The sequence below is a fragment of the Euleptes europaea genome, chromosome 16 (genome assembly GCF_029931775.1).
Source record: "Euleptes europaea isolate rEulEur1 chromosome 16, rEulEur1.hap1, whole genome shotgun sequence".
In the NCBI taxonomy this organism is placed as follows: domain Eukaryota; kingdom Metazoa; phylum Chordata; class Lepidosauria; order Squamata; family Sphaerodactylidae; genus Euleptes; species Euleptes europaea.
In genome coordinates this window covers 55881784-55908172 of record NC_079327.1, presented here as the reverse complement: position 1 = coordinate 55908172, position 26389 = coordinate 55881784, and the positions used below count along the sequence as shown (strand labels likewise).

General features: G+C 44.7%; 1 protein-coding gene across 1 annotated transcript in view; it reads left to right on the top strand.

Annotated features, from left to right (window-relative positions):
* CFAP47 (cilia and flagella associated protein 47) overlaps positions 1 to 26389 on the top strand; it is a 380184-nt gene that overhangs the window by 131596 nt on the left and 222199 nt on the right. The window contains exons 37-39 of the mRNA XM_056861810.1: positions 20254 to 20347; positions 21000 to 21101; positions 22075 to 22270. Of these exons, the coding sequence (XP_056717788.1) occupies positions 20254 to 20347; positions 21000 to 21101; positions 22075 to 22270 (392 nt within the window). The remainder of the gene's footprint in view (positions 1 to 20253; positions 20348 to 20999; positions 21102 to 22074; positions 22271 to 26389) is intronic.

The window sequence follows — 26389 nt, the reverse complement described above, 5'->3', positions numbered from 1 at the left end:
CTGAAATACAGTTACCTTTTATTGGCATATGATGTAAAACAACAGATCGTCCATACAGATAATAAATGGTCAGAGGAAACAAAAACATATTAGAAAGCCATCAATCATTAAACCTTATCCAATCTGTTTTTGATTATTAAGTTTAAAAAACAGCTACTTTTTCAGTTATTTCGGGTGATAAATCATTAAGAAGATGATAGATTATGAGGGCTTCTGAGTGGCCTGATATATTAGTTAAAATAGAGTCGAGAAAATTGGAGCAGATGACATTATATCAAGGACAATGAAGAAGGATATGGGAAACCGACTCGATTGAATTTGAGTAACAGGGACAAAGCCTCGCTGAGTATCTGGTTTGGTTATATCTGCCAAAAGTAATAGCTGAAGGAAGGGCATTGCACCTAGCAAGTGCAAAAGCTCTGCGCATTTGCGGGGCACGTAGGGTAGACAAATAAGGAGCCAGTCGACCAGTAGTGAAAGGAATTTCAAAATTCAAGGGGGAACAAGATATTTTGGCAAGACTGGCAAGAGTTTGTAGTTCAATGTCCAGAATTCTGCGTTTAACTATTTGATATGCACTTGAGAAACGGAGCATAAACAGTGATTCAGTGGATAGGCCCATTAAAATTATTTTACCCATTATACCAGTGGACCATTTGGAGATGTTAGATTCAAACAGCACATGATGTAACAAGCTCCTAGGATCAGATTGATAGTGTATCCGCAGCCAGTATTTGATTGACATAAGCCAGGCTCTTGTTTCTATCCTAACAAGGCCAGTTTCTAAGCAGAGGGCTGCATAAAGAACGCAACATGGAAAGCCCATGATTTTCTGGACAAACTTGGATTGTACCCTTTCAGCATGAATATCAAAAGCATTAATTCATACTGGAATGGCATAGAGTAGTTGTGGAATTATTTTGGCCATAAAGACTTTCAATGCAGATGGAACAAGTTGATTGCCCCTGCCAAAAAAAAAAAAGTAAAATAGCCGACGCATTAATGGTGGCAACATTAACGGCTGATTTACGATGGTTCGACCAGGACATGTTATAGGTAAAGTAGAAACCCAGGTATTTAAACTGCTTTACTTGTTCCATTTCTTTTCCCACAAATATCCATTTTTGGATTTTGCAGGATTTAGCAAATACTAGTATTTTGGATTTCTCATAGTTCAGTTGTAATTTGTTAATAGAGAAAACATTTAGACATCTATTCAGCAAACGTCTGAAACCCACCTTTGTGCGGGAGAGTAATACTGTATCATCCGCATAGAGTAAAATAGACACATGGTTAGTGCCTAGTTTGGGGGAATGACAGTCTTCCAGTGCTAAGAAAGGAGTTAAATAGTTAAGAAAAAGATTAAATAAAAAAGGGGCAAGAATACACCCCTGCTTGACTCCTTTAATAAAGGGAATTTTAGGGATTATTTCTCCTGAAGTTGGACATTTGATTTGGCAGGTGGTGGAAGAATACAGTGAAATAATTAGTTTAAGGAGTCTCTTGTCCATACCTAACTGATGCAATTTGGCCCATAATAGTTCTCTGTCAGTTGAGTCAAATGCATCCTTGAGATCGAGAAAGGCTGCATAAAGTTTAGATCTCCCAGATTTAATGTACCTTTCGGCCAGATGCGCTAAGGTGATGCAATGATCTATAGTAAACCAATGATCTTGCAGAAACCAAGTTGTTCATCTTCTGTCTTCGGTGCAGCCCCACATGTGGGACTGTGCTTGCGCGCAGGCCTACCGCCGGAAACTTTATTAGCCTTAAGCCTCAAACTGGGGATGCCCCTCCCACCGCAGGCGGGGTTGGCGTTTGCGCCGAAACGTCCGCATGCTCCTGGGCGGGGCATCCCCCTCCCTCCTCAGTTCCTTTCTTGCCGCCCCTTAGATCGGAGCTTTTGCCTTACCTCAGACTCATCTTGCTTCCGTAAGTTGTTTTTAGAGCCGCGCCTTCCCGGCTCTCTTCTTCTTTCCACCAGTTTTAAAGAGGATCCTAACAAAGACAAAAGGAAAGGGAAAATAAATCTCCGCTCATTCACGGTTCCCTCATCCTAGCGCTGAGGACCGTGATGGCCCCCAAAACCCCTTTCAAGATCTGCAAGAAGTGCCTGGCCAAGATACCGCACTCAGATCAACACGATCTTTGCCTAAGCTGCTTAGATGAGGGGCACAATGTCTCAAAATGCTCGATATGCCAAGGCTTCTCTACCCGGTCTCGCAATGCTCGCACGCACCGGCTGAGCGCCGAACTATGCAAAAAGGCCCTTTCAGCACCCTCCCCTTCAACGGGTTCCAGATCTCCAGGAGACTCGCAGTCGAAACGTTTGGTACCGACCCCCGGTACCAGTACAACTCCGAGGCCTTCGGATCCGACACTCTCGGATCCGACCCATGTGACAAAGAAGCATAAGCATAAGTCCAAACACCAGGAGAAGCACTCCGGATCTGGCCACTCGGTACGCAGAAAGTCTGCGTCGACGCCTAAGACTTCGGATCCGAGCCTCTCTCAGTCGGTACCGACCCCGGTACCGAGAACACCTTCTCCCCACTTAGGCTCTCCGAGTTCCGGTTCCGGTTGAAACTGAGAGCAGCATTGTGACTGAGCTCTGCTCCGTGGAGCGTATTTTTACTTTCTTTTTAGCCCTAAGCCTTTGCTTAGACTATTATTTTATTGTTTTATTGCTTTAGTGCCTACTTGGGCACTATAAATCTTCTGCTTTTTCTCTCCCTTACCCCTGCAGGCTCGACAAGTCTGTTGTTGTTGAGCTCATTACCGAGGCCTCAGGCGACACCTATGTAGCCAGTGGGGTGGGGGGCCGAGCTGAGAACAGCCTGCGACTCTGCAGATTGGTTTAAGTTCCTCTGCTCCTGTCTAGCTTTCACTTTCCCTGTTGTGGTGTTTATTTGGTGCCTGGCTGCCTGCATTTTTGGGGATTTGATTTGTCCTTCTGAAAATTTTTTCTTGCCTCTGCCAGACGCTGAGGCAAAGAGCTGTATGACGCTCACAAAATCCGTGGGGTGGGGTTGGATATAAGCAAGGGGGAAACCCTGAATTAGAATTCTATCATAGAAACTCACTCTTTACCCCACATCTCCTCAGGGGTACGAAAGGAGAGGGGAAAGGGTTCTTGCCAATATTGATTAAACTATTCTGAGAAAGTAGGATTTTATTGGCTTTGCCTTCCTCTTATTTTAGCTGTCTCTCCCCCCACTTTTTTTGCCCCTTATTATCTTTGCTTATTTACCTCTTACTCTTAAACCGTTGTAGGCTCCTACTTTTAAATAAGTGCTATTTTAAACAGGGATCTTTTTATCTTATTTTATTTTGTCTTGTTTTAAGCAGCCACACCCTTATTTTAAATCAGCTATATTTAGCTATTTCCAGTGATTTTTAATTACTCCTGTTATTTCTATCACTATCCTTATCCCTACATCTAAAGCTTTTAACTTCTCTTAATATTATTCTAGCCATTTAAATAGCTTTGTTTTTAAATAGCCATACCCTTGTTTTAAACCAGCTACAACTAGTTATCTCTAGTAACTTCTAATTTCCCTTGCTTTTTCTATTTCTATCCCTCTTACCTCTTCTTAGAAATTTAAATAGTTTTATATATCTCTGTATCTTATATTTATATCCACATCAGGCATACAATTAAACTATAGCCCATTTGTTTATTCATTTATCTATTTGTACTCTTGAGCTTTGGTTTTATTGTTTTATTGTGCTCTATATAGTCTTATATTTCTACATTTTATTATGGGCCTTGGTCTTACTGTTCTATCGCTGTAAATTTTGAAACTTGAGTACTTTTATATACATATATATATTTATCCTATTTTAACTTTACTTATTTTTTTTAGTAGTATAGATCTCATCATTAATTTTACTAGTAATATTGGCACCCCTCATGTCCTCTAAAATGAGTCGAAAAAGAGGTTTCCCCTCTGATTCTGATACTGAAAAGCTCCCTTTTAGTAATCAAAGCAAGATGGATGATTTTTTTTATACCTATTAACACCACTAATAGGTTTAACGTGCTGCAGGACTTGCCTACTGAGTTGTCTTCTAACCCCATTGCCCCTGATGCTCAGGAGAGTACACCATTTAGCCCAAGCTTTGCCTTTACCCCTAAAATATCCTCAAATGTTGGCAACCCCCAAGCTTGCATAGAGGAGGAGAATGGAAATACTGAACAGTATGACACCTTAAGTCTGTTAGCCTTGCAGACATTTCTTATTTCCAAAACCCTCCAGAAGATCTATGACAAATTGGATATTTTGGAAATACAACTCTCACGCTTAAACTCCCCTGATCTTGCACCAAAAGGTTCCCATCAGGAAATCTTCCTGCACCTATGCACAGAACCCCACTTTTTCGAAGGCATGGAGTACAAAGGTCCCACTATCCTAATCACCCTACCCTTATCCCTGATAGCTTCAGGATCTCTTTAAGCATACGTTCTTACCAGGGGCGTGTTATAAGCTGGCATGGGAAATGGCGAATTAAAGAGCATTTAGCATTCTTATTGCACTGCCACCCAAGTGATATTGACTTGAAATACTTTGATAGACTCCCAGGATTATTAAGTGAACATCGTCTGTCCCTTACTTTTTATTCCCCCCGTATCCCAGCGCTGATCCTTGAAAATCAGGACCGACTAATGACATTCGGCATTTTCCCCAAAGAATCCTTTCGCACAACAACAATAGCACCTCTGCTCTCATCTAAGATCCTTCCCAAGCCCCTCTTTAAAAAATCAACTAAATTTGCTCCCCAAAACCTGGCTGAGTCTCACAAGGTTGATAAGCCTTTAATAGATCTGTCTCCAGCTAGTTTAAAGAATGCCTCCCCAGTTGATTCAAATCTAAAATTCATGTACCGTAAATCAAGCCTACCACCAGATTCTAGATGCTCTCTGCTCCAGCCATGTAACCCGGTTAATGATATACTCGAAATGGAGGATGCAAAACTAATTAGTTCTTTTCGCATTCTCCCGACAAAGGAACAAAACAATATAATAATGAGGCTAGGGAACCTTAAAGATAACCTTACCCAGATTAAGTCAGCACAGGCCCATTTACCCCCTTTTAAACCAAGGGTACCTTCCCTTTCTACTAGAACTGAGCACCAACCAAATCCCAAACACACGGTTGATATGACTCCTGATTTAGTAAGCCAGCCAGCCCAAGAGTCTGACCTATTTCAAGGCAATGCCCCGGTTCCTCTGGAACCAACCATAATAGTGTGTCCTCCTACAGCAGATTCTAACTTGCTTAGGGAGATGTCTCCTACAGATCTCCCTGATAAGGACTGACTCTCATCTTGCTGCAAATTTCTCAGCTGGAATGTTGCTGGATGGGCAGCTAAACTTACTGATCCTGATATACAGTTATTTCTCTCGACGTTTGATATCATCCTTGTTCAGGAAACTTGGGCCACAAATGAGATCTTTCTCCCAGGCTTTACCTCTTTTACCCAAAAAGCAATCAAAGGCTCTGTGGGCCGCCCTCGTGCAGGACTAGCATGCTTTATCTCCACTTCTTTAAGCATAAGCTCAATTGACCTTCTTTTGGCTGAAGAGTTGGTGCTAGCAGTTAGAGTAAATCTGACTTTTTCTTCACTTATTTTATTTTCTGTTTATATTCCTCCTGGTAGATCAAGTAATACTGCACGAAACTGGGCCCGTCTGGGAGAACTATTTGATGACATCAAAAACAACCACCCAACTATTCCAATTCTTATGGCTGGTGATTTTAACGCACAAATAGGGCCGGATGATAATACTCTCTTCCAAAATCTTATAGGGAATTTTGATGAATCTTTCCTGAGTTCCCTATGGTATACTAGAACTTCCAGGGACTCGGTAATCAATTCTTCCGGCTTAAGTCTGGCCCAATTCGCTATTCAGAGGAACCTAATAATAGTAAATGGGCGATCGCAGATCGACCCTAATGGAGATTTCACTTTTTTTAGCCAAAATGGTGCCAGTGTTATCGATTATTTTCTGGTTTCATTAAATCTCTTACCTCTCATCAGTAATATGGAAGTCTGCGATTACATGGGCAGTGACCATCTCCCTATCTCTCTTTCAATCAACCAGTTATGTGTTCCACACTTAATACCGTCCTACCATCAAATATTGCACCAATCCCAAAAAGCCCTAGCTCGTGTTTACTGGAGCCCTGAGCTTGATTCCTTGGTGCGGGGCAAAATGCAGCTTTTGGAGGTGACTTCATTGAAAGCTGCCCTCCTTGAGCAAGAGTCTGCAGCTACTGTCTTAAATGTTTTTTTCAGATTAATTGATTTATTTAAACCTCTATTTACTAAAGAAATCACCTCAAGCTTGCACGCTCTATACAAACGAAATTCTTGGTTTAACCGCGAGTGTAGACTACTCAAACGAGCAATAAACAGGAAACATAGAGAATTCAGAAGGAACAACACTATTTCAGTACTGAAGGAATTGTTAACTATTAAAAAGAACTACAAGGACTTGGTAAACTGGAGGAAAAAAGAGGCCCTATATAAAAATTGGAGGAGCTTGATTACAGCTATAAACAACAACGATAATTCAACCTTCTGGCGGACTGTGAATTCTTTAAGTAATGGCTATGTCAGAGTCCCCGCATGTATCCCGTCTTCGGTCTGGGTAGCTTACTTCAAGAGCCTCTTCTCCTACTCTGTGGAAAACCAGGGTCTTATACCTGTAGCACCTTCTATTTTGCTGAATTCCTGGCCAGATGTGTCTCCTAAGGACATTAAACCGCTCATTGATCGCCTACGCTCAGGCAAAGCCCCAGGTCCTGATCTAATTCCCTACGAACTTTTTAAAGTCAACAGCGAATGGTGGGCCAACATTCTTGCTCCTGTATTCACACAAATTAATGCATCAGGAGCTATTCCAAAATCTTGGAGACATACCATTATCGTCCCAATCTTTAAAAAAGGTCAGCGCTCTGACCCAAGCTGTTATCGTCCAATCAGCCTTTTGTCTTGCTTAGGCAAATTGTATTCCTCCTACTTATTAAAGAGGCTGTTGGACTGGGTTGAGAGTAATGACATCCTTGGCTGGGAACAGATTGGCTTCAGAAGGGGTTGGTCTGTCATGGACCACTGTTTAGTGCTCTCCCATCTAGCCGAGAAATATTCCTCCCCCCGAAATGGCACCCTTTATGTGGGTTTTATGGATCTTAAGGGAGCTTTTGATACCATCCCGAGGGAGAGGCTATGGTTGAAACTATCACATTCTACTATGGATAGGAGGTTACTATGGCTTATCCAGCAATTTCATACTGACCTTACAGCTCAGGTTCGCTGTGGCAACCAAGGAGAACTAACCGAGCCTTTTGAACTGGCCAAGGGAGTTAGACAAGGTTGCCTCCTTGCTTCTCTCTTGTTTAATCTATACCTGAATGATATGGCAACCAATTTCTCAGAGTTTTGCCACCCCCGAAAGCTTGCAAGCCGTTCCACCCCGATTCTACTCTATGTTGACGATGCAGTTCTCCTGTCCCGCACAAGAATTGGTTTGAAAAGATCTTTGCAAACTTTTTCTGAGTACTGCTCTAGGGAAGGTCTTAAAATAAACCATCATAAATCTAAGATCATGATCTTCGCTAAGAGGAGAAAAATGCCTCTTTTTCGCTGGGTATTAGATGGCTTTGAGGTTGACCAAGTCAAGGAGTTTGTTTACCTTGGCATTCTGTTTTCCCGTAACCTAAATTGGAATGCCCATCAAAAAGCAGTGTCCAACAAAATTAAACCTGGGGTTGGTGCTATTGTCAATTTTTTTCACACCAAAGGTGGCAAATGTATTCCGGGGCTATTCAGGTTTTTAACCTGAAAATTACCCCAATTATCCTCTTTGGTGTTGCCATCTGGATTACAGCCATCAATGAATCTATAGATCGTCCACTGCTTCTGCTTTAGCACTGAGGGGTTGCTAGCTTCTCTGAAGCATGACCCTTTCAAATCCTCATGGCAAAAAATCTTAGATGAGAAACTGGCATTGTTGGGCTTCTCGCAGGATATGTTATCAGATCTTGGGAAAACTGAAGCTTTTGCCAAAATTAAAAAGCGCATTAAAGAGCTCGATTATAACAGCACTACTTTTCGTGCTCGTCGCGTCTGTTCATCCCAGTTCTTCGGAATACCCCCTCCACGTGGTCTGCCTGCCTATACATATTATCTGACAACTCCTCGTCTCTGTAGAGCTTTTTGCTTGGCTAGATTGAATGCTAATCCTTCCTTGGTAATGCAGGGCAGAATTCTGAATATACCATACTCAGACAGGATCTGCCCTTGCTCTTCTGGCTCTATTGACACATTAGCCCATGCCCTTTTGGAATGCCGCTTTTACGAGGAACTTCAATCGCACTATATTTCCCCCCTTTTAATATACAAATCCAATGCCTCTGTGACTGACATAATGCCTTTTTTACTAAGCGACCGGGACCCCAAGGCTACATTGTCAGTGGCAAGATTTGTTTCAGTCCTTATATCCCTCCAACACTAGATATATGCTGCTCAAGATCAATTGATCAAGGAGCTTCTAAGGGATAAAAGGAAAAAAGGACTTGGGCTCTCCACTCCAGTCTTTCTCCGACATCGAGCTGGAAACATTAGAGGACCCTTTACTTATCTCGGATCCGGACCCTTTGGATCCAGTATCCCTGGTACCAACCCCCTCGGTACTGCAGCAGATTCTCCAACCTGCTCCTTCCACGTCCGCACCAACCATATCTCCGGAGCTCGTTGAGGACTGGATCGAGTTCTGCAGGTTTAGACAACTCTCCATCCAGGGAGAACCAGTGGTCCTGAAGGCACCTCAACTCCCTTCCCCTTTCACTCCACTGACCCAGTGAACTCCCAGAGGGGATTCAGAACCAGATGACTCGGAAACCAGAGATGAGAGCTCTGAAGGAGTCTCGGAGCCCCTACCAGATGAACTAGTGGGAGACACAGATGCTATATCCCTGTCCGAGGACCTGAAACTTAGGATGGAACAAATGATAAGGATGGCTGAAGTCCTTGACATCAACATTTCTACAGCTGACAACAGGCCTAAAGATAAGATTCTCAGTCGCCTATACCCTGACACCCCAGGTATTGCTGCCTTTCCTATCCTAGAGGGCCTCTCCGAAGTTGCCAAATCAATCTGGAAAAACCCTGCATCCATCCCTGCATCATCTAAGGAAATTGAGAACCTATATAGAATGAAACCTGAGTCGGCAGAATTTATCACGGTCCATCCCCCTCCTTCGTCTATAGTGACTACTGAGATGCAATCCAGACAGAGACAGGGCCCACACTCGATGCCTGCGGATAAGGAAAGTAAACGGTTAGATCAGCTGGGCAGAAGGACCTACACCTCTTCAGCCCTAAGCTTCCGCATATCCAACTGCCAAACTATTATGGGGGGGGTACCAACTCTTCCTGTGGGAAAAATCAGCTCCCCACATTGATCTGCTTCCCGAAGACTCTAGAAACGCCTTGCGTCTAATTCAAGCAGAAGCCACCCGCCTGTCAAGGCAACAAATTAATGCTGGCAAACATGCAGCTGATATCGCAGCTAGAACAATGGCCTCGGCGGTCACCCTTAGACGTCATTCGTGGCTTTGTACTACGGCCCTCCCTCTGGATACGAGGTCGCACATTGAAGATCTCCCCTTCGAAGGGGACATGCTCTTCACCTCCACTACCACTGAGTTCCTCACTAATTTAAAGAAGGATCGCCAAACAGCAAGATCCCTTGGAGTGGCTCATCCTTTCCAACAGCAACAAAGAGACAAGCCACAATACTGTCAGCAGACCTTTGGCCCTTCCTTCAACAGATAGCAACGATACCAGAGGTTTCAACCGTATCCTCAACAAGGGCAATTTCAGCACCACAGCCAACAAACCCAGTCAAAACATAGTTTCAAGCAACGTGCAGCTCCCAACCTTCAACACAAGGACCAAAGACAGTCCTCTCAAAAGTTCTGACTAGCTCCACAGCCCAACCTAGAGGAGTTACCATTCCTGAATAGGTTGGCTAAGTTTTATGAGGCCTGGCGAGCTATCTGTTCAGATGCCTGGGTCCTCACGGTTATCTCCGAGGGTTACCGCTTGGAATTCAAGTTCATCCCTGTTTGTTCACCCGCCAGTTCAGCGGGGGATAACCCCTTCCTGGATTTTGCACCCCAACTAGAGGAGCTCCTCTTTAAGGGTGCTGTTCAAAAGGTTAATCCCCCTTGTTCTGGTTTCTTTTCTAGAATTTTTATGGTTGATGAAAAGGATGGGGGTTCCAGACCCATCATTGACCTCAGGTTCTTAAATAAATGTTTACGAGTTTCAAAGTTCAGAATGATCTCCCTACCCTCTATTATGGAACTCATTACACCCAACACCTGGTTTGCAGTCTTGGACCTCAAAGATGCATACTTTCACGTGTCCATTCACCCAGACCATCGACGTTTTCTTATGTTTCGTTATGGGTCTGACTTCTTCCAGTACTCAGTCCTCCCATTTGGCCTTGCCACAGCTCGCAGAGTTTTCATGAAGTGCATGGCTGTGGTGATGTCATTTCTTGGAGACCAGGGTTGTAGCATCTATCCCTATCTCGATGACTGGCTGCTCACAACCACTAGCCCAGACACACTGTCCACCAATTTGCAACTTGTCCTATCCACCTGTGACAAACTCGGCCTGAGGGTCAATTTGAAGAAATCAAAGCTGGACCCTTCCCCCAGAGTGCAACTTATTGGCGCGGTGTTAGATTCCAATGCCGGATGGGCGTTCCTCCCTAACGAAAGGGTGGCCTCTATCAAGAATCTTATCCACCATTTCCTGAAGTGTAGACACCAACCAGTGGTCTCTATACAAAGGTTGCCAGGGCTCATGGTTTCAACCACTGCAGTCACCCCATTTGCTAGACTACAAATGAGAGAATTGCAGAATTGGTTTATTAGGGCCTATGACTTTTCCCACCATTCCAAGTGGCATAGGCTGTCTGTTCCCAGGGCCATCCTGAGATCTCTATGGTGGTGGCTCTTGGAACCCTACCTCCTGAAAGGTATCCCCCTTGGTTACTGGAACCCAGACTTTACTCTCACCACTGACTCATCCATGGAGGGTTGGGGAGGTCACTGTGGAGTTCATTCCATTCAGGGCAGGTGGACCTCTAGAGAGGCATCCCTACACATTAATTTTCTGGAATTACGTGCTGTATGTTACGTTCTTACCTCTTTCACAGATATTCTCCAGAATTCAAGAACACTACTGCAGTCAGACAATTCCTGCACCGTATTTTATATCAACAAACAAGGGAGTATGGGCTCCATCCCTCTTTGCAGGGAGGCACAGAGAGTTTGGGGGATAGCTCTCACAAACAACGTAGAGCTAAGGGCTATACACATAGCGGGAATCCGCAACACTTGGGCAGACTCCCTGAGCAGGGACTTTACCACCAACCACGAATGGGAACTGCAGGATCCTTTCCTCTTCCCCATATTCCAGGAATGGGGCACCCCCCAGATCGACCTGTTTGCGACCAGGTGCAACAAGAAAGCAGAGGAATTTTGCTCGCTAGCAGGGAACGATCCACTCTCACTGGAGGATGCATTCCAAATCACTTGGTCCAACCACCTGTTCTATGCGTTCCCCCGTTCCCATTACTAGCAAGGGTCTTGGGAAAGATAATTGCAGACAACACCGACTGCATCCTGATAGCACCTCGGTGGCCAAAGCAGATTTGGTTCACTCTGCTGATGCAGCTGGCAGGAGAGAACTGCAGAGCTCTTCCCTGTCACCCGAATCTACTTCGTTGGGGCGAGCTAGCGCACCACAACGTGCAGAGACTGCACCTCACGGCATGGAGAATTCTACCCAGTCGTTAGTGGGTTGTTCGCCATCAGTACAGGAGGTACTTCTGCAAGCCAGACGGCCTTCAACTCGTTACTCCTATGATACAAAATGGGATAGATTCCTTGACTGGGCGAACCATGAGGGTCATTCCCCCTTTCTTTGCCCTCTTCCTAAGGTTTTAGAATACCTTTTAGAGTTAACCAAGAGAGGCTTGTCAGTCTCGTCGGTGTGTGTACACCTAGCAGCGATATCAGCCTTTTATGACACGATAGAGGGGTATACAGCCTTTTCCCATCCTCTCTGCAAACGTTTTCTGAAGGGCCTTAACAATCTGTTTCCTCCAAGCCCTAGGTTAGCTTCCCAGTGGTCACTATCTTTGGTCCTTGCTAAGCTAATGCTGGACCCTTTTGAACCCACCCGCCTGTGGTGGGAGGGGCATCCCCAGTTTGAGGCTTAAGGCTAATAAAGTTTCCGGCGGTAGGCCTGCGCACAGGCGCAGTCCCACAAGTGTGTCTGCACCGAAGACATCAATGAATAGCAGTTACAGGTAAGTGCAACTCTGTTTTCAGGGCCTAGGATATTTTTTCGGTTATCCTCAAAGTTAATTTAAGTAGTAAATGTTTGGCATATAATTTGCCTAAAATGGATAAGAGGCTGATTGGTCTGTAATTTGAAGGGTTGGAACGGTTGCCCTTCTTATAGATCAGGACTATGATCGTGTTCCGCCAGGCATCTGAGATGAGTCCTGTTTGATCAATCATGGTGAAGAATGAAGCAAGAGGGGCTGCCCATCCTTCCTTGTCCAACTTTAAGAGCTCAGCAGGGATCAGATCAGGACCAGGGGCTTTTCCAGACTTCATTTGGCTGATTAGCTCCATTATTTCATCTGGGTTCACTGGGGGCCACTCAGGCAGGTCCTCACCAGCAAAGTCGATTGGATTAGCTGGATTAGCATGATTCTGCTGAAATAGGGTAGAAAAATAGCAAAACCAATTCTGGGGAGAAATAATGACCGTAGGAGAAAATGCCTCCTGGAAGGAACCTGAAACTATGGCCCAAAATTTCTTAAGAGTTGTTTAGGACCGTAGCTTGGTATAATTGTTCCTATTGGTTATTATAAAATTCCAACTTACTATTATTTATACTTTCTTGTAATTGTTTTTTTTTTTTGGAAGTAGCTAGGAAAGAGGGCAAGATCGTTGGAAGAACGAAATTGTCTATACATTTTGCGCAGTTGGGTTTTAAGAATACTGCAATTCTTCGAGAGCCACGGCTTAGCTCCATTGTTACTTTTTTTAGTTGTGGAATTATATTTTATACTAAGTGATCAAGATAGTTGAGAGATCAGAGCATCCTACGACAGTAGCTTACAATTAGGTTCTGTATTATCAGTAAGGGCAGCCCTGAGGTCCAGGAAAGAATCACACCTAAAAAGGCATCTAGCTTCATGAATGGTACGGTCATTCTACACAATTTTAGGAGGTATTTCTAGTTCAGTATTTGCAGAAACAAGGGGGGGATGAGTCACAACAGAGTGACCCATATTGAGTGTCAAAACAAGAGGAAGATGATCACTGATGATAAAATCTCCCACTTCAAAATTCAGAATACAGGATTTCAAGGAAGAGGATATTAAAAAATAATTGATCACATTGCTACCTCTTGAGGAGATGAATGTAAGCTCACCAGCCTTGGGAAAGTCGGTTGGCCCATTCAACCATATCCTATTAAATTGGTGGCAAAATTTAGTTAGGAAAGAACCTGCCAGATTGATGTTATTATCTTTTGAATATCTTTCATAAGAGAAAAATGGGGGAAGGGGATCCTTTAAATTTAGGCCAAGGACTTTAAAGAAAATTTAAGAGTCCTTCCCTACCCTCGCATTAAAATCCCCCGCAACGATAATTTCAGTAATGGGGTATTTCCTTTCTAAATCCTCCATAAGGGTAGCTAAGCGGTCCCAGTGCTGGGAAAGAGCATGTCTATCAAGAGTGGAAGGCACATACACATTCAAGATTATAATGGAATAATTATCAAAAGTAAGCTTAACATCTTGCTCAGTATGGCTATCAACCGGTAGCATATTAATGCTACATTTAAGAAGCGAAGACACAGAAATAGATAGTCCAACATGGGGGCGACCTTTTGAGTTGGTTCGGAAAGCTAGGGTAGAGAAAGAGTTAAAACCTTCTAGGTAGATTGCCGTTTGGGACCACATTTCATGGAGGAGCACAATGTCAAAAGTATTCAAATAACATTGAAAGTCCTTATCTCTAGCTTTATTCCTCCAACCTGCGATGTTCCAAGAAATTATCCATGGCAACCATGGATAAACTGGAAGCAATGACTTCATGCCTCCGAGAGAACATTGTGGATGTACCCAATCCTGTACCTATCCCAATGAACATGAGAAAGATCTCTCTGCCTGTGACATATGTTCACAATGAACAAATTTCTGTCTTCAGAGAATTCTGTGAAATGTTCTCCTGCTTCATTTCATGCTCCTAGCCCAAATTTTCCAACATTCTACTTTGTTTTCTACGTTGTGTTCCAGTCACCTGTGATTATCAGCACATCTTGTTTAAGTGTGCGATCAATTTCTTCTTGGACACTTGCATAAAAGCTTTCAATTTCTTCCTCTTCAGCATCTGTTGCTGGGGCATAAATTTGAATTATGGTTATGTTGACAGGCTTTCCCTGAAGTCTGATTGGTATTATTTGGTCAGACTTTGAATTATTGGTCCTGACTGCCTTTGCTACATCTTGCCTCACTATTAGAGCAACTCAATTTCGTCTCTATTTGTCATATCCTTCATTATTCAAATCACAGCTTTTCAATTAGACTATACCAAATAGAAATACATCTGTAACTTATTGCAAAAACTAGTTCTGATGGATGATTAAGCTTTTAGAATATTGTTATAAGGATACTTTAATCAGATTTGGTCATATAAGTGTATTAAGTTCCTTACAGAACTAATATTCACAAAAAGAGATTAGAATGCTGGTGGAATAACTACTAGTTCGTGTTTATTTAATTTTTTGAGTTGCATATCTGTATACATTGAATACTGATATATATCCATTGTCAGGCATAGGCCTGAGAACGGTATGCTGTGGTTACACCAGGTGCCGACCAAGGCCGGCTCCCAGATTGTTTTGACTTTCTCAAGTGGGAACTTCCAGAGCTCCTGACAACTCTAGGGAGGGGGGTTGCCATGGTACCCAGACTTATCTCCCATTTGTCCATCTATTTATGCCATGTATTGAACTTATGATCTTCACTAGTATCCTTTTGCTCCTGGCTTCTGCTACCTGTAGATTTTCTAATAAATCAGCTTTCTTTGGACTGCCTGTCTGCTGAAGTCTGTTTATCAGATTATCACAGGACTAGAGCTCACATTAGGATACTAGTCTTATCCTATACTCTTCCCTGGCTGGAGCCCTGGAGGGATCGCCAGGATCTCGGGTTGGAGCTAAGGACATGCTCCCCGAGGACCTTCTCTCTGGCTGGAGCCCTGGAGGGATCGCCGGGAGCGCAGGTTAGAGCTTTGGACGAACTCCCCGAGGATCCTGACCTGCTGCGTGCTATCCTTGAGGAGGCACAGCGGACTCACGCCGAGTCCAACCGACTGACTGGGTTGGTAGTGGACCAGTGGCAACGACTGGAAGCAGCTGCCCCGTGGGAAACGAGGGAAGCTGACCTCCGTGCCCAAGACAAACTTTGGTGGCTGGAGGCTTTGTTGAAGGAGACACGGCTGGCACAAGAAGATTTTGCCCTTCTGCAGTGACTGGGGGCTGACTTCGGAGCATTCCGGATTCCCGCTTCCCACTCCTCCATGTTGGCCAGAGGAGGCCCCTCGGATCGGGACCAGTTCACCCCGGTTGCTCAGGATGCAGCTGCTCGGACACTCCTGTGCCTCGTGGATCTACTGCCGGTGACGGCGACGGAGGAAGACGTCCGCAAATTTCTCGAGCCGGAGTACGGCCCTTCCTCCACGGAACTCGCCCAGGCTTGCCAACTACCCGGAACTGAAATTGTTGCTGCAACAAGCGGCCGAGCCGATTGTAGCGGCGGCGGCCCGGGCCACCAAATTGGAGGTGGCTCAAGCGCAGGCTGCCCAGCAACAGGTGGTGGAACAACTTTTGTCAGAGATGGCAGCCAGGGTTCAGGCTGCCCAGCGACAGGCGGCGGAGCAACTACTGGTGGAGGCGGCAGCCGGGACTCGGGCCAAGGAACAGGCGGCCACGGCGGCCGGAGCACGACCGAAGGGCAGCGGGGCGGACTGGACCTCTCTCCCATCATTTCCTTCGTTTTCTCCGGACACCTACCCGCCACAGATGGTGTCCCGCCAGCAACGGCTTGCCGGAGCGGCCTCCCACTACACCTTTGTACCTGAGGGACGAGGGTACATGGAAGAGGGTGATACGGAGGAGGAGGATTTGGATGAATGGAATACCAACCTCCGCGTTGGTCACCCTCGACGCACTGGGGGGCTGAGAAGGAAATTCACACTTTAAAATACCAAAACAGAGAACTGTTGGAGCGGATGGCCCAGATGCAAGACCAGATGGATGTACTGGGGTGGGAGTACCAACAGCTGCACCAGGCGGCAGCCACCATGCCGGCCCCAGGACAGCTTCTGATGGGTCCGGCGGCGCCTCCGCCCGGGGTGCCAGGCCAGCCTGCGGTGCCTCCGCTGGGGGTGCCAGGCCAACCAGCGGTCCCTCTCCAACCCAGGGTGCCAGGCCAGCCTGAAATTCCACTCCAACCCGGGATGCCGGGCCAGCCTGCAGTTCCGCTCCCCCCAGCGGCACCGATCGTGCCGTGGCAACAGCCTCGCCTACGAGTGACTTTTGATGGCTCCGCGGAAATGCTGCCCTGTTTTCTTCACCAAGTGGACAGTTATATGAGAGAACAGGGGCATACCTTCCCCACGGAAGACAGTCGGGTGAGATTCGTTTCGTCCCTTTTGACCAGGAGGGCTGCAGAATGGATGATCCTACAGTTTGATACCCGGGCCCGATCCATTCGCTCACTCAATGAGTTTATGCGAGCGTTAAGATGACGTTTCGAGGTCCTGTTCCAGGGGAGAAGGCCAAGGCTGCCCTCCTACAACTCCGTCAAGGATCCTCCTCAGTCAGGGAATTTGCTGATGAGTTCTGGAGATTTGCAAGTAAAATTGTCGATTGGACGGAAGCCACCCGAGTGCATTATTTTTGGGAAGCCTTACATCCCGATATTTTGAACTGGGCATATATGCAGTGAGATCCACCCACTCTGGAGGAGTGGATCCTACTGGCGGAAGAGGTTGAAAGCCGCCGCCAATTCATTTCCCTCACCCGATGTCGGGCCAAAGAAGAGGGAACCCTGAGAAACCCTCCCAAACCCACCGTTTCTGCTTCGCGGAAACATGTTCCGTCTCGCAAAACCGAGTGACGCAGTTTCAGAGGGGGGCCTTGTTTGCGGTGCCATGGGGCATTTCGCTGTAGCCTGCCCGTCGCCCCTGGAACGGCTGACCCAGGGGCTCCGAGGGTCTTCATGCAACTCATCAATGAGATTCTACATGACTTTCCTTGGCTACATAATCTCGCACCATGGGCTAACCATGGACCTCGAAAAGGTGCTGGCAGTAACAAACTGGGAACCACCCACAACTCGTAAGCAAGTTCAAAGATTTCTTGGGTTCACACATTTTTACCGCTGGTTCCTCCCCAACTTTGCCCAGATTGCGCTGCCCATCACGGACCTCCTCAAAACAAAAGGGAAGGGCAGTGCGGCCATCTTACCTACTGCCCGCGTAAACTGAACCCCACAGTGTCACACTGCTTTTGACACGCTTAAGCAACTGTTTACCTCCAAACCAGTTCTGCAACACCCTGATTGTGAACAGATGTTTATAGTCCAAGTGGACGCTTCTGAGGTGGTGATGGGGGTGCATTGCTACAGCAGGGGGAAGACTGTCAACTGCATCCGTGTGCTGACTTCTCTAAGACGTTTTCCCAATCTCAGCTCAACTGGCCGGTCTGGGAAAAAGAGGCCGCAGCGGTTAAGCATGCCCTCACGGTGTGGAGACAGTTTTTAGAGGGATCTAAAGTAACCTTTGAAGTTTGGAGTGACCACAAAAACTTGGAAGCTTTAACGGGGGCTCGCAAGCTGTCCGCAAACAAGTGTGATGGGCGGACTTCTTTTCCCAATTCCGTTTTGTTTTGAAACATGTTCCTGGGAAGCAGAACTTGTTGGCTGATGCTTTGTCCAGGCTTCCCCAATACCCTACCAAAATAGACCGCCCCACGGAATCCCTTTTCATTCCTGCCCAAAGATGGCTGTTGCCCACTTTGGCAGTACAAACCCGGTCTCAGGCCCGGATCCCAACGCCGCCGCTCTCGGAGGTGGGGGAAGTGCAGCGCCTAGTCTAAACGCCCGCCCCGCTCCCTTTGCCTGCGCTGACGTCTCCTCCACCTGAGCAGCCTGCCGTCATGACTCCCAAGGTGCAGGAACCAGAGGGGCTGTCAGATTCCTTCAGGGAAACTCTTCTACAAAGTTACCAAGCAGAACTCTCCTCTCGGAGTCTCCCATCTACTTTGGTTAAACACAGGGCCCTTTGGTACAAGGATTCTAAATTATATGTACCGAACAATTTGCGGAGGGAGGTCTTGGGTCTAGTTCATGGGGCTAAAACTGTGGGACATTTCGGTTTTCTCAAAACACTACATTTACTGAGGAGGCAGTTTTGGTGGGCGGGCATACGAGTGGACGTGGACTCATTTATCCGCAGCTGCCCGGTTTGCGCTGCTGCCAAACGGCCCCAGGGCAAACCGCCTGGATTGTTGCAGCCCTTGGAGACCCTCCACTAGACCTTGGGAAGTGATTGCAATGGATTTCATGACTGACCCTTCCCTCAGCGGGGGGAAAACTGTACTTTGGGTGATCACAGATCTGTTTTCGAAACAAGTGCATCTTGTACCTTGCGCAGGTATCCCTTCTGCCCTGAAATTGGCCCACCTCTTTGTGTCACATGTCTTTAGACTGCACAGTTTTCTGCGCAAGATCATGAGCGACCGTGGGGGGACCTATGTGGCTAAGTTTTGGAAAGCTTTCCTAAAACTAGTCGGGGTGGAACAGGGACTGTCAAGTGCTTTTCATCCCCAAACAGATGGCCAAACGGAATGGGTGAATGCTGTGTTGGAATGCTATTTACGCTGTTATGTCACTTACTTCCAGGATGATTGGGTGGACCTACTGTCTTTTGCTGAATATGCTTACAATAATGCTGTCCACCAATCTACAGGGTTCAGTCCCTTCTTTGTGGTGCATGGTAAAGAATTTGACCCCATTGGCCATGTTGATGTTACAGGGGAGGAGGGAGGCACAGATGTAGCCGGATGGGCGCACACGATTCAAATGTCCTGGTCGTGGCTGATTAAAAACCTGGATCGGGCCAAGTGTAAATACAAGGCTCAGGCTGACAAACACCGATCCCCCGGGTGGGAGTGCAAAGTGGGAGATCTAGTGTATCTGTCCACCAAAAATCTACGGTCTACCCACCCGTGCAGGAAACTCAGTGCCAAATATGTGGGTCCGTTTCCCATTTCCCGAATTATCAATCAGGTGACAGTAGAACTCTCCCTTCCCAAATCCCTCAGGAGAATTCACCCCGTTTTTCATATCAGCCTCCTGAAGCAGCACGTCCCTTCCCCAAAATGGCATCCCGAGTCACCTTCTGAGGTTCCCAAGATGGTGGTGGTGGTGGGGGAACGAGCATTTTGAAGTGGCAAAAATCCTGGACACTCGTATTCACCGCTGTGCCCTTCAATATTTGGTTCGCTGGAAGCACTTCAGCTCTGCTCAGGATGAATGGGTGTATTCTTGCGACGTTTCCACCCCCCATTTGATCCGCGAGTTCCATGACACCTATCCTCACAAACCAGCGTCGGGGAAGTAGGGGGGGGGCTTGGGGGGGGCAAATGTCAGGCATAGGCCTGAGAACGGTATGCTGTGGTTACACCAGGTGCCGACCAAGGCCGGCTCCCAGATTGTTTTGACTTTCTCAAGTGGGAACTTCCAGAGCTCCTGACAACTCTAGGGAGGGGGTTGCCATGGTACCCAGACTTATCTCCCATTTACCCATCTATTTATGCCATGTATTGAACTTATGATCTTCACTAATATCCTTTTGCTCCTGGCTTCTGCTACCTGTAGGTTTTCTAATAAATCAGCTTTCTTTGGACTGCCTGTCTGCTGAAGTCTGTTTATCGGATTATCACGGGACTAGAGCTCACATCCATAGGGATAAACATCTCTATATCCTTAGGGAAGGTGGTGGGGCCAGGAGCAACCCATCCCTGAAAAGTAATGTGTATCTGATTTTATGATTGCCTGTATTCTTGTTTTGATGTTAGATGCCAAGGAGCATCCCTTTCTCATGTGCTGCCCCAGTTTCTTCTTGACCTTGATGACTATAAGAGATGGACAGATCTGCAATCTATGTTGAAGGTATTCTGTTTTGTAAATCTCTATGCCTTTCCATCTTGATCTTAGACTTAATTGTATGTAACATGGATAAGGAATTTTCCAGTGTAGTTTCTTCTTTTTGAAAATCTATTCTGGTACACAAACTTTCTCCTGATTCAGAACTCTTAACCTGTTTGAAAACATCTTTCATAATTGCACATGTGAGACACATGTCACTTTTTATTTTGCTTGTGACTCCTTTATTAGCAATCCTTTACAGGCACTATTCAGTGTTCTATGCTTTCTGTCTCATAATAAACATATAATACAAGAAATGAACCAATGAAGGCTGTGAATTAACGTATAACAGTATGGATTCTCACTATGGGATTTGCTGTTTCCCAGATGGAAGTCTGTTTATAGTTCAATACATTGCATGTTTATTTGGAAGCAAATCCTATAGCGCTTACTTCCAGACAAATGTGTGGAGAATTGTAGTCATAATAGGCATTGTCTGATATGGAATCTTGTGCATCTAACACATGTGCAGACTTGATTATGAGTGCATAACAAGTTTATTGCAGATACAATTATATATGATACTGGTAGCTAATGCTGGGTATTCTTTTTTGCACATTCTGAGAGTGAAATTAAAATTTAACCTCCTAATTTAATGTTTCATTTTTATTTGAAGGTTAGGACATTTGAGCCTGAGGACATTGATATTTTGGATAACTGCACTTTTGAGGCTATCGGCAAACGGTCATGGACAGATGTGTTACTTCAGATATACAAGGTGAGATGTTATGCTCCACTTACAGCAGAGCTAAGTGTTAAAAATGCATGGTTGCCTTGCAAATGGAAACTCTGAATGAGTTTCCCCTCCCATGTGCATAACATTTAGCTATGGAAATGTACAATGAGATTTCCCCATATTATGTATTTCCTTGCCCTTGTTCCAAGATTTGCGAAACTCCTGGGGGGCATTTTTAAGGTAGAGCCCCCAAACTTGCAGGGTAGCTTGCAGGGACTCTCCTTGCAAGAACCCCCAAGTTTGGTTAAGATTGGTTCAGGGGGTCCGAAGCTATGGGGTCCGGAAGAGGTCCCCCCCCGCCTCCATACACGAGTAGGAAGGTAAGAGTCAGATTCTCTGTTCCTTCACTAATTGGCTAACTCTTGTCAATGGAGAAAGGAGGGGCGACCTCTCCAGAGCCCATAACAGTGGAAATGCCCCCACAGGAGCTTTGCAAAAAAAAAAAAATCACCCCTTTTCCTATTGTGGGAACTATCAATCAGCCTAGCCGACTAGTTCTTCAGGATGTAGTGAAAGAAGCCAAACTTAACAGATAAATCAAATGTTCGGGAGAACTCTGGCAACTTAGCAGAACCCACAATCACTTAGGATACAATAATATTCAAAGTCCTGGTCTTACAGTTTCTAAAGCCTTGCCAGAGAAGGTGCCATAGGCCTCCATTGGGGGCATGCCACTATGAAAAAGGCCATTAACTCTTCATACCAAATGAGCCTCACCAAAGAAAGGTACCACTAAAAGAAGGCATTGGGCACAGTGAAGTTGGTAGGTAAAGGATGTTTCTCTTAGAGGTCTATTTGAAGTGGGACTTGGGTTTTATATGTTTGACCATTTTAGTTTTTAACAAGCTTGCAAAAGCTTCTTTATAGCGTTGTACACTATACAAAGAGGCTTCAAATGTATGAATGTTTCTAGTATTAAAACTGTGATCTGTTTTTTGAATGCTTTACATTTCAGATTTTCATTCTCCAGCGTGTCTCAGCTGTTGAGGGTAGCACTTCGAGCAGTCCAGAAGGTGAAGAAATCATGCCAAAAATAAGTACTGATCCTTTGTCCAGTAATATATATTCACCACCTGAAAGAATTCTTCTTACTTGGATGAACAAACATTATGTAAAGACACGAAAAATTGTGTGGAAGGACTGCCAAAAGGGTGAGGGAAAATACTTCATAGCATTTATTTTTTTGAAAAAATAAGTAACTTTAAGATATGACAGTTTCTACACTGGCTGTCAATCATTTACAGTTAAGTATTATTAATTTCCATGATTATCTGTAGTATTTCATCTCTGAAATAACTTTTTAAAAATCAAGCCATTTGTACAGTGGTTTAGAGCCATAATTCAGTTCTGGGGCTAAATGAAAAATAATCTGTAATAGATTATGATGATTCCTATTTCCTGTTAGGAACAAAGACTTAAGTCTGCTTCAGACATTATAAAGTCCCACAGACAGCACACTTCTTTACAGGAAAAAGCACACACACTACAAGTGAATCATCCATGTTGCTGATTAGATACATATTTGTTTTGTTGCGTATCTGTCTGAAATTTGATTAGTTTCAACATAAAAATTATTTTTCATGAGAACCATCAACTTTTATTATTTTAACTTAACTTTGATTTTTATTCAGAGCTGATATTGTATCGAAATAAAATTTGATTGATTGATTTCATGAGTAGATTTGTACTGTTTGAAGCAGCCCTTTTGCATACTCCACTGGAGTGACCCTAAACCTTCTCTTGTCCCCAATGACCCTAATGTTTGGAGGGACCTGTTGTGTTGAGCCCCAACCTGAATAGCGCAGGCTAGCCCAATTTCATCAGATCTTGGAAGCTAAGCAGGGTTGGCCCTCGTCAATACTTGGATGGGAGACCAGCAAGGAATTCCAGGGTTGTGACTCAGAGGCAGGCAAAGGCAAACCACCTCTGAACTTCTCTTCCCTTGAAAAACCTGCAAGATTGCCATAAGTTGGCTGCTACAGGATGACAAAAAAAGGGTTGTAGGTGATATCAGAAGTCTAGACATTTCTGCACTTAAAGTAGAAAATATCTTAGACGACAAGCCCATGTCTACAGGATCCAGGGAATAACTTAGAATATGTAAAGAAAACAAATAATTATCTCTGACCAGCTTGATTTAAAGACTAGCCCACTCCAGATTTCCTTCAGATACTTGTAGCAAACTGACTGAAACTGAAAGTAGTCCCTTTCTGCTAACTCCATTTTTCAGATGCTGCAAAGCCGTCACATAGTAGTTGCTGACAGCAGCAAGACAAATCAACGCAAACTGTGTCTCTCATAGAAATCAGCAGGAGCCACTGAGAACTGGTCCTGGTCCATCTGTTTAGCCTCCTTTTCATTCTGGTTTTTAGTCATGCTGTAGGTGGATCTTAACAGTTTTTGATATATGATCATTACAATACTTGTTCTAATTATAGGAAATAAATTATTCGAAAGCATATGGCACATTTTTAAAGTTATTTCTTGGGATGGAGCTGGATAGATCCACTTTTATCCGTGATTAGAATGGACCTACTCTTATCCATCATTAATAGGTTGGCAGTGGCCCCCATGTTTGCATGCTCTATCCCTCCCTCCTTCCTCCTCAGTCCTATTTGAATTTTCCACTCCTTTTGTTTTCAGTGTTAACCAAGGCTAATGTTGCATTTGCTCAGTCATTCGCATTAACCAGAACTTGGAAACAGATTTTGAAGTTAGTTTACAGACACTAGGTGTTTTCTGTTCCAGTTTTGCACACTTGTGTTGATGGCTGGTGCTGGCATGGAAACTCTTCATATGAGATGCTTCAGCCACTTACATAATGGACTCTGTGCTTTCCCAGCATGGGGGGTATTTCTGTGGGAGGAGCTGCCATTAGGCAGCTTCCTCACCCCTTTCACCCCGGGAACACCCCCTCATGCTGCACCTTTTTTGGTGGCGCAGCCCCATTGGAGGCAATTCCCCCTTTTCTTGTTTTTTTAATTTTTAAACTTCTTTTTATGGATCCACAGCGGCCAGGAAGCTGCTGAGGAAGCAGCGCAGCTGCACCGCTCCTGGCCACCATGGATCTGCCCCCTCTTCAGGATTGGGCTTCCCAGGAATTTTTTAAAAAAACCAGTGCAATATAGCCTTCTGCAAAATAGGATTTCCACCAGTCCTGCACAGCTGGGAAAATGACACTTTGTATTTATATGTAAGAATCCCTCAAAATATCTGCACATTTCCCATTGTCCAACATTTGAAAACATTCGGGGGGGGGGGAATGGCAGGTGTGGAGCTACTGTTTCTTGGGCCCCTTTAATATAAGCTGGATGGCAAAATATTCTTGAAAGTCCAATAGTGTGAGGACTTTGGCATTTAGTTAGAGCAAACAGTACTTTTAGTTCAGTGCGAGTGAACATTGGCATGAAATTGAAATGAAATCTTTGAACTAGCTGCTATTGAGAAGTGAGGCAAAGTGACAAGTCATAAGTTTGATCTTGCATGTGCTGTATCTTTTTTCTTTATGGTGTCATGAATGATATCCTCATGCTCCTAATGCAACAAGACACTAAGTAAAATACTGTTTCCACATAGATTTTTCCCCCTCCCTCCTCTGTGACAATCTCTTAAGCCCTGCCTCTTATCCAGGTGATAAGAATGGCTGTAGAAACTTATTTAAATAATTCTTTTGATTTGTGCTTCAAATGAAGGTTTGACCCACTAATGGAATACTTGATTATGCCTTTATAATCTTACATTTCAGAAACTAAAAAAAGATCTTAAATGGTAAAGAACATCTATGTATCTAACTACATAAGTTTTATGGTGAAAATTTAGTAGTAAATATGGTGGTTAAGAGGGGTGTTAGGAAAGCTAAAGCTCAGTATGAGCTTAGGCTAGCAAGAGATGCTAAACACTACAAAATAAGGTTCTTTTCCTATGAACAGAGTAAGAATAAGAACAAGGAGTCCAGGACCAGATAAGCTCATTGTGGGGACCGGACAATGAAATTGTAAGAGGAGATGAAGAGAGGGCAGAACTGCTCAATTCCTACTTTTCCTCAGTCTTTTCTTGAGAGGGGAGCTGTGCTCAACATGGCATAAACCGAACACATGATGAGGGAAGGGATTTGCAGCCGAGGATTGGCATTGGGGTAGTGCACAAACACCTAGTTACTTTAAATGAAAAAAAAAGTCATCAGGGCCAGATGAATTGCAACCAAGGGTACTCAAAGAACTTGCAGGTGTAATTTATGAGCCTCTTGCCATTTTTTTTGAGAATTCTTGGAGAACAGGTGAGGTGCCAGAAGACTGGAGGTGGGCAAATGTTGTCCCCATCTTCAAGAAGAGGAAAAAGGAGGATTGACCCATCAGCTTGACTTCAATACCGGGAAAAGGTTTTGAACAAATCCTCAAACAGTCAGTCCTTGAGCATTTAGAAAGGATGGATCTGATTACTAAGAGCCAGCACTGGTTTCTCAAGAACAAGTCATGTCAAACTAATCTATTCTCCTTTTTTGAGACAGTTACTACCTTGCTGAATCAGGGGAATGCTGTAGACATTGTTTATCTAGATTTCAGTAAGGCTTTTGATAAGGTTCCCCATAATATTTTTGTTGACAAATTGGGAAAATGTGATTTAGATCCTGTTACTGTTAGGTGGGTCTGTAACTGGTTGACAGATCGCACCCAAAGAGTGCTTGTTAATGGTTCCTCATCCACTTGGAGAGGAGTGACTAGTGGAGTTCCTCAGGGATCTGTCCTGGGCCGTGTTGTTCAACATCTTTATAAATGATTTGGATGAAGGAATAGAGGGGATGCTTATTAAATTTGCAGATGATACTAAATTGGGAGGAGTAGCAAATATGGTAGAAGACAGAGGCATAATACAGGATGATCTTGACAGGCTGGAGAATTGGGCTAAAACCAATAAAATGCATTTCAACAGAGATAAATGTAAAGTTCTGCATTTAGGTAGGAAAAATCAAATGCATAATTATTGGATGGGGGAGACTTGTCTTAGCTGTAATGTGTGCGAAAAGGAACTTGGGGTCTTAGTAGATGCATTGGGGCAATGTGCTGCGGTAGCTAAAAAGGAAAATGCGATCTTGGGCTGCATCAACAGAAGTATAGTGTCCAGATCACGCGAAATGATGGTATCGCTTTACTGTGCTCTGGTTTGACCTCACCTAGAGTACTGTGTTCAGTTTTGGGCACCTCAATTTAAGAAAGATGTAGACAAGCTGGAACACGTCCAGAAGAGGGCAACAAAGATGATGAGGGGTCTGG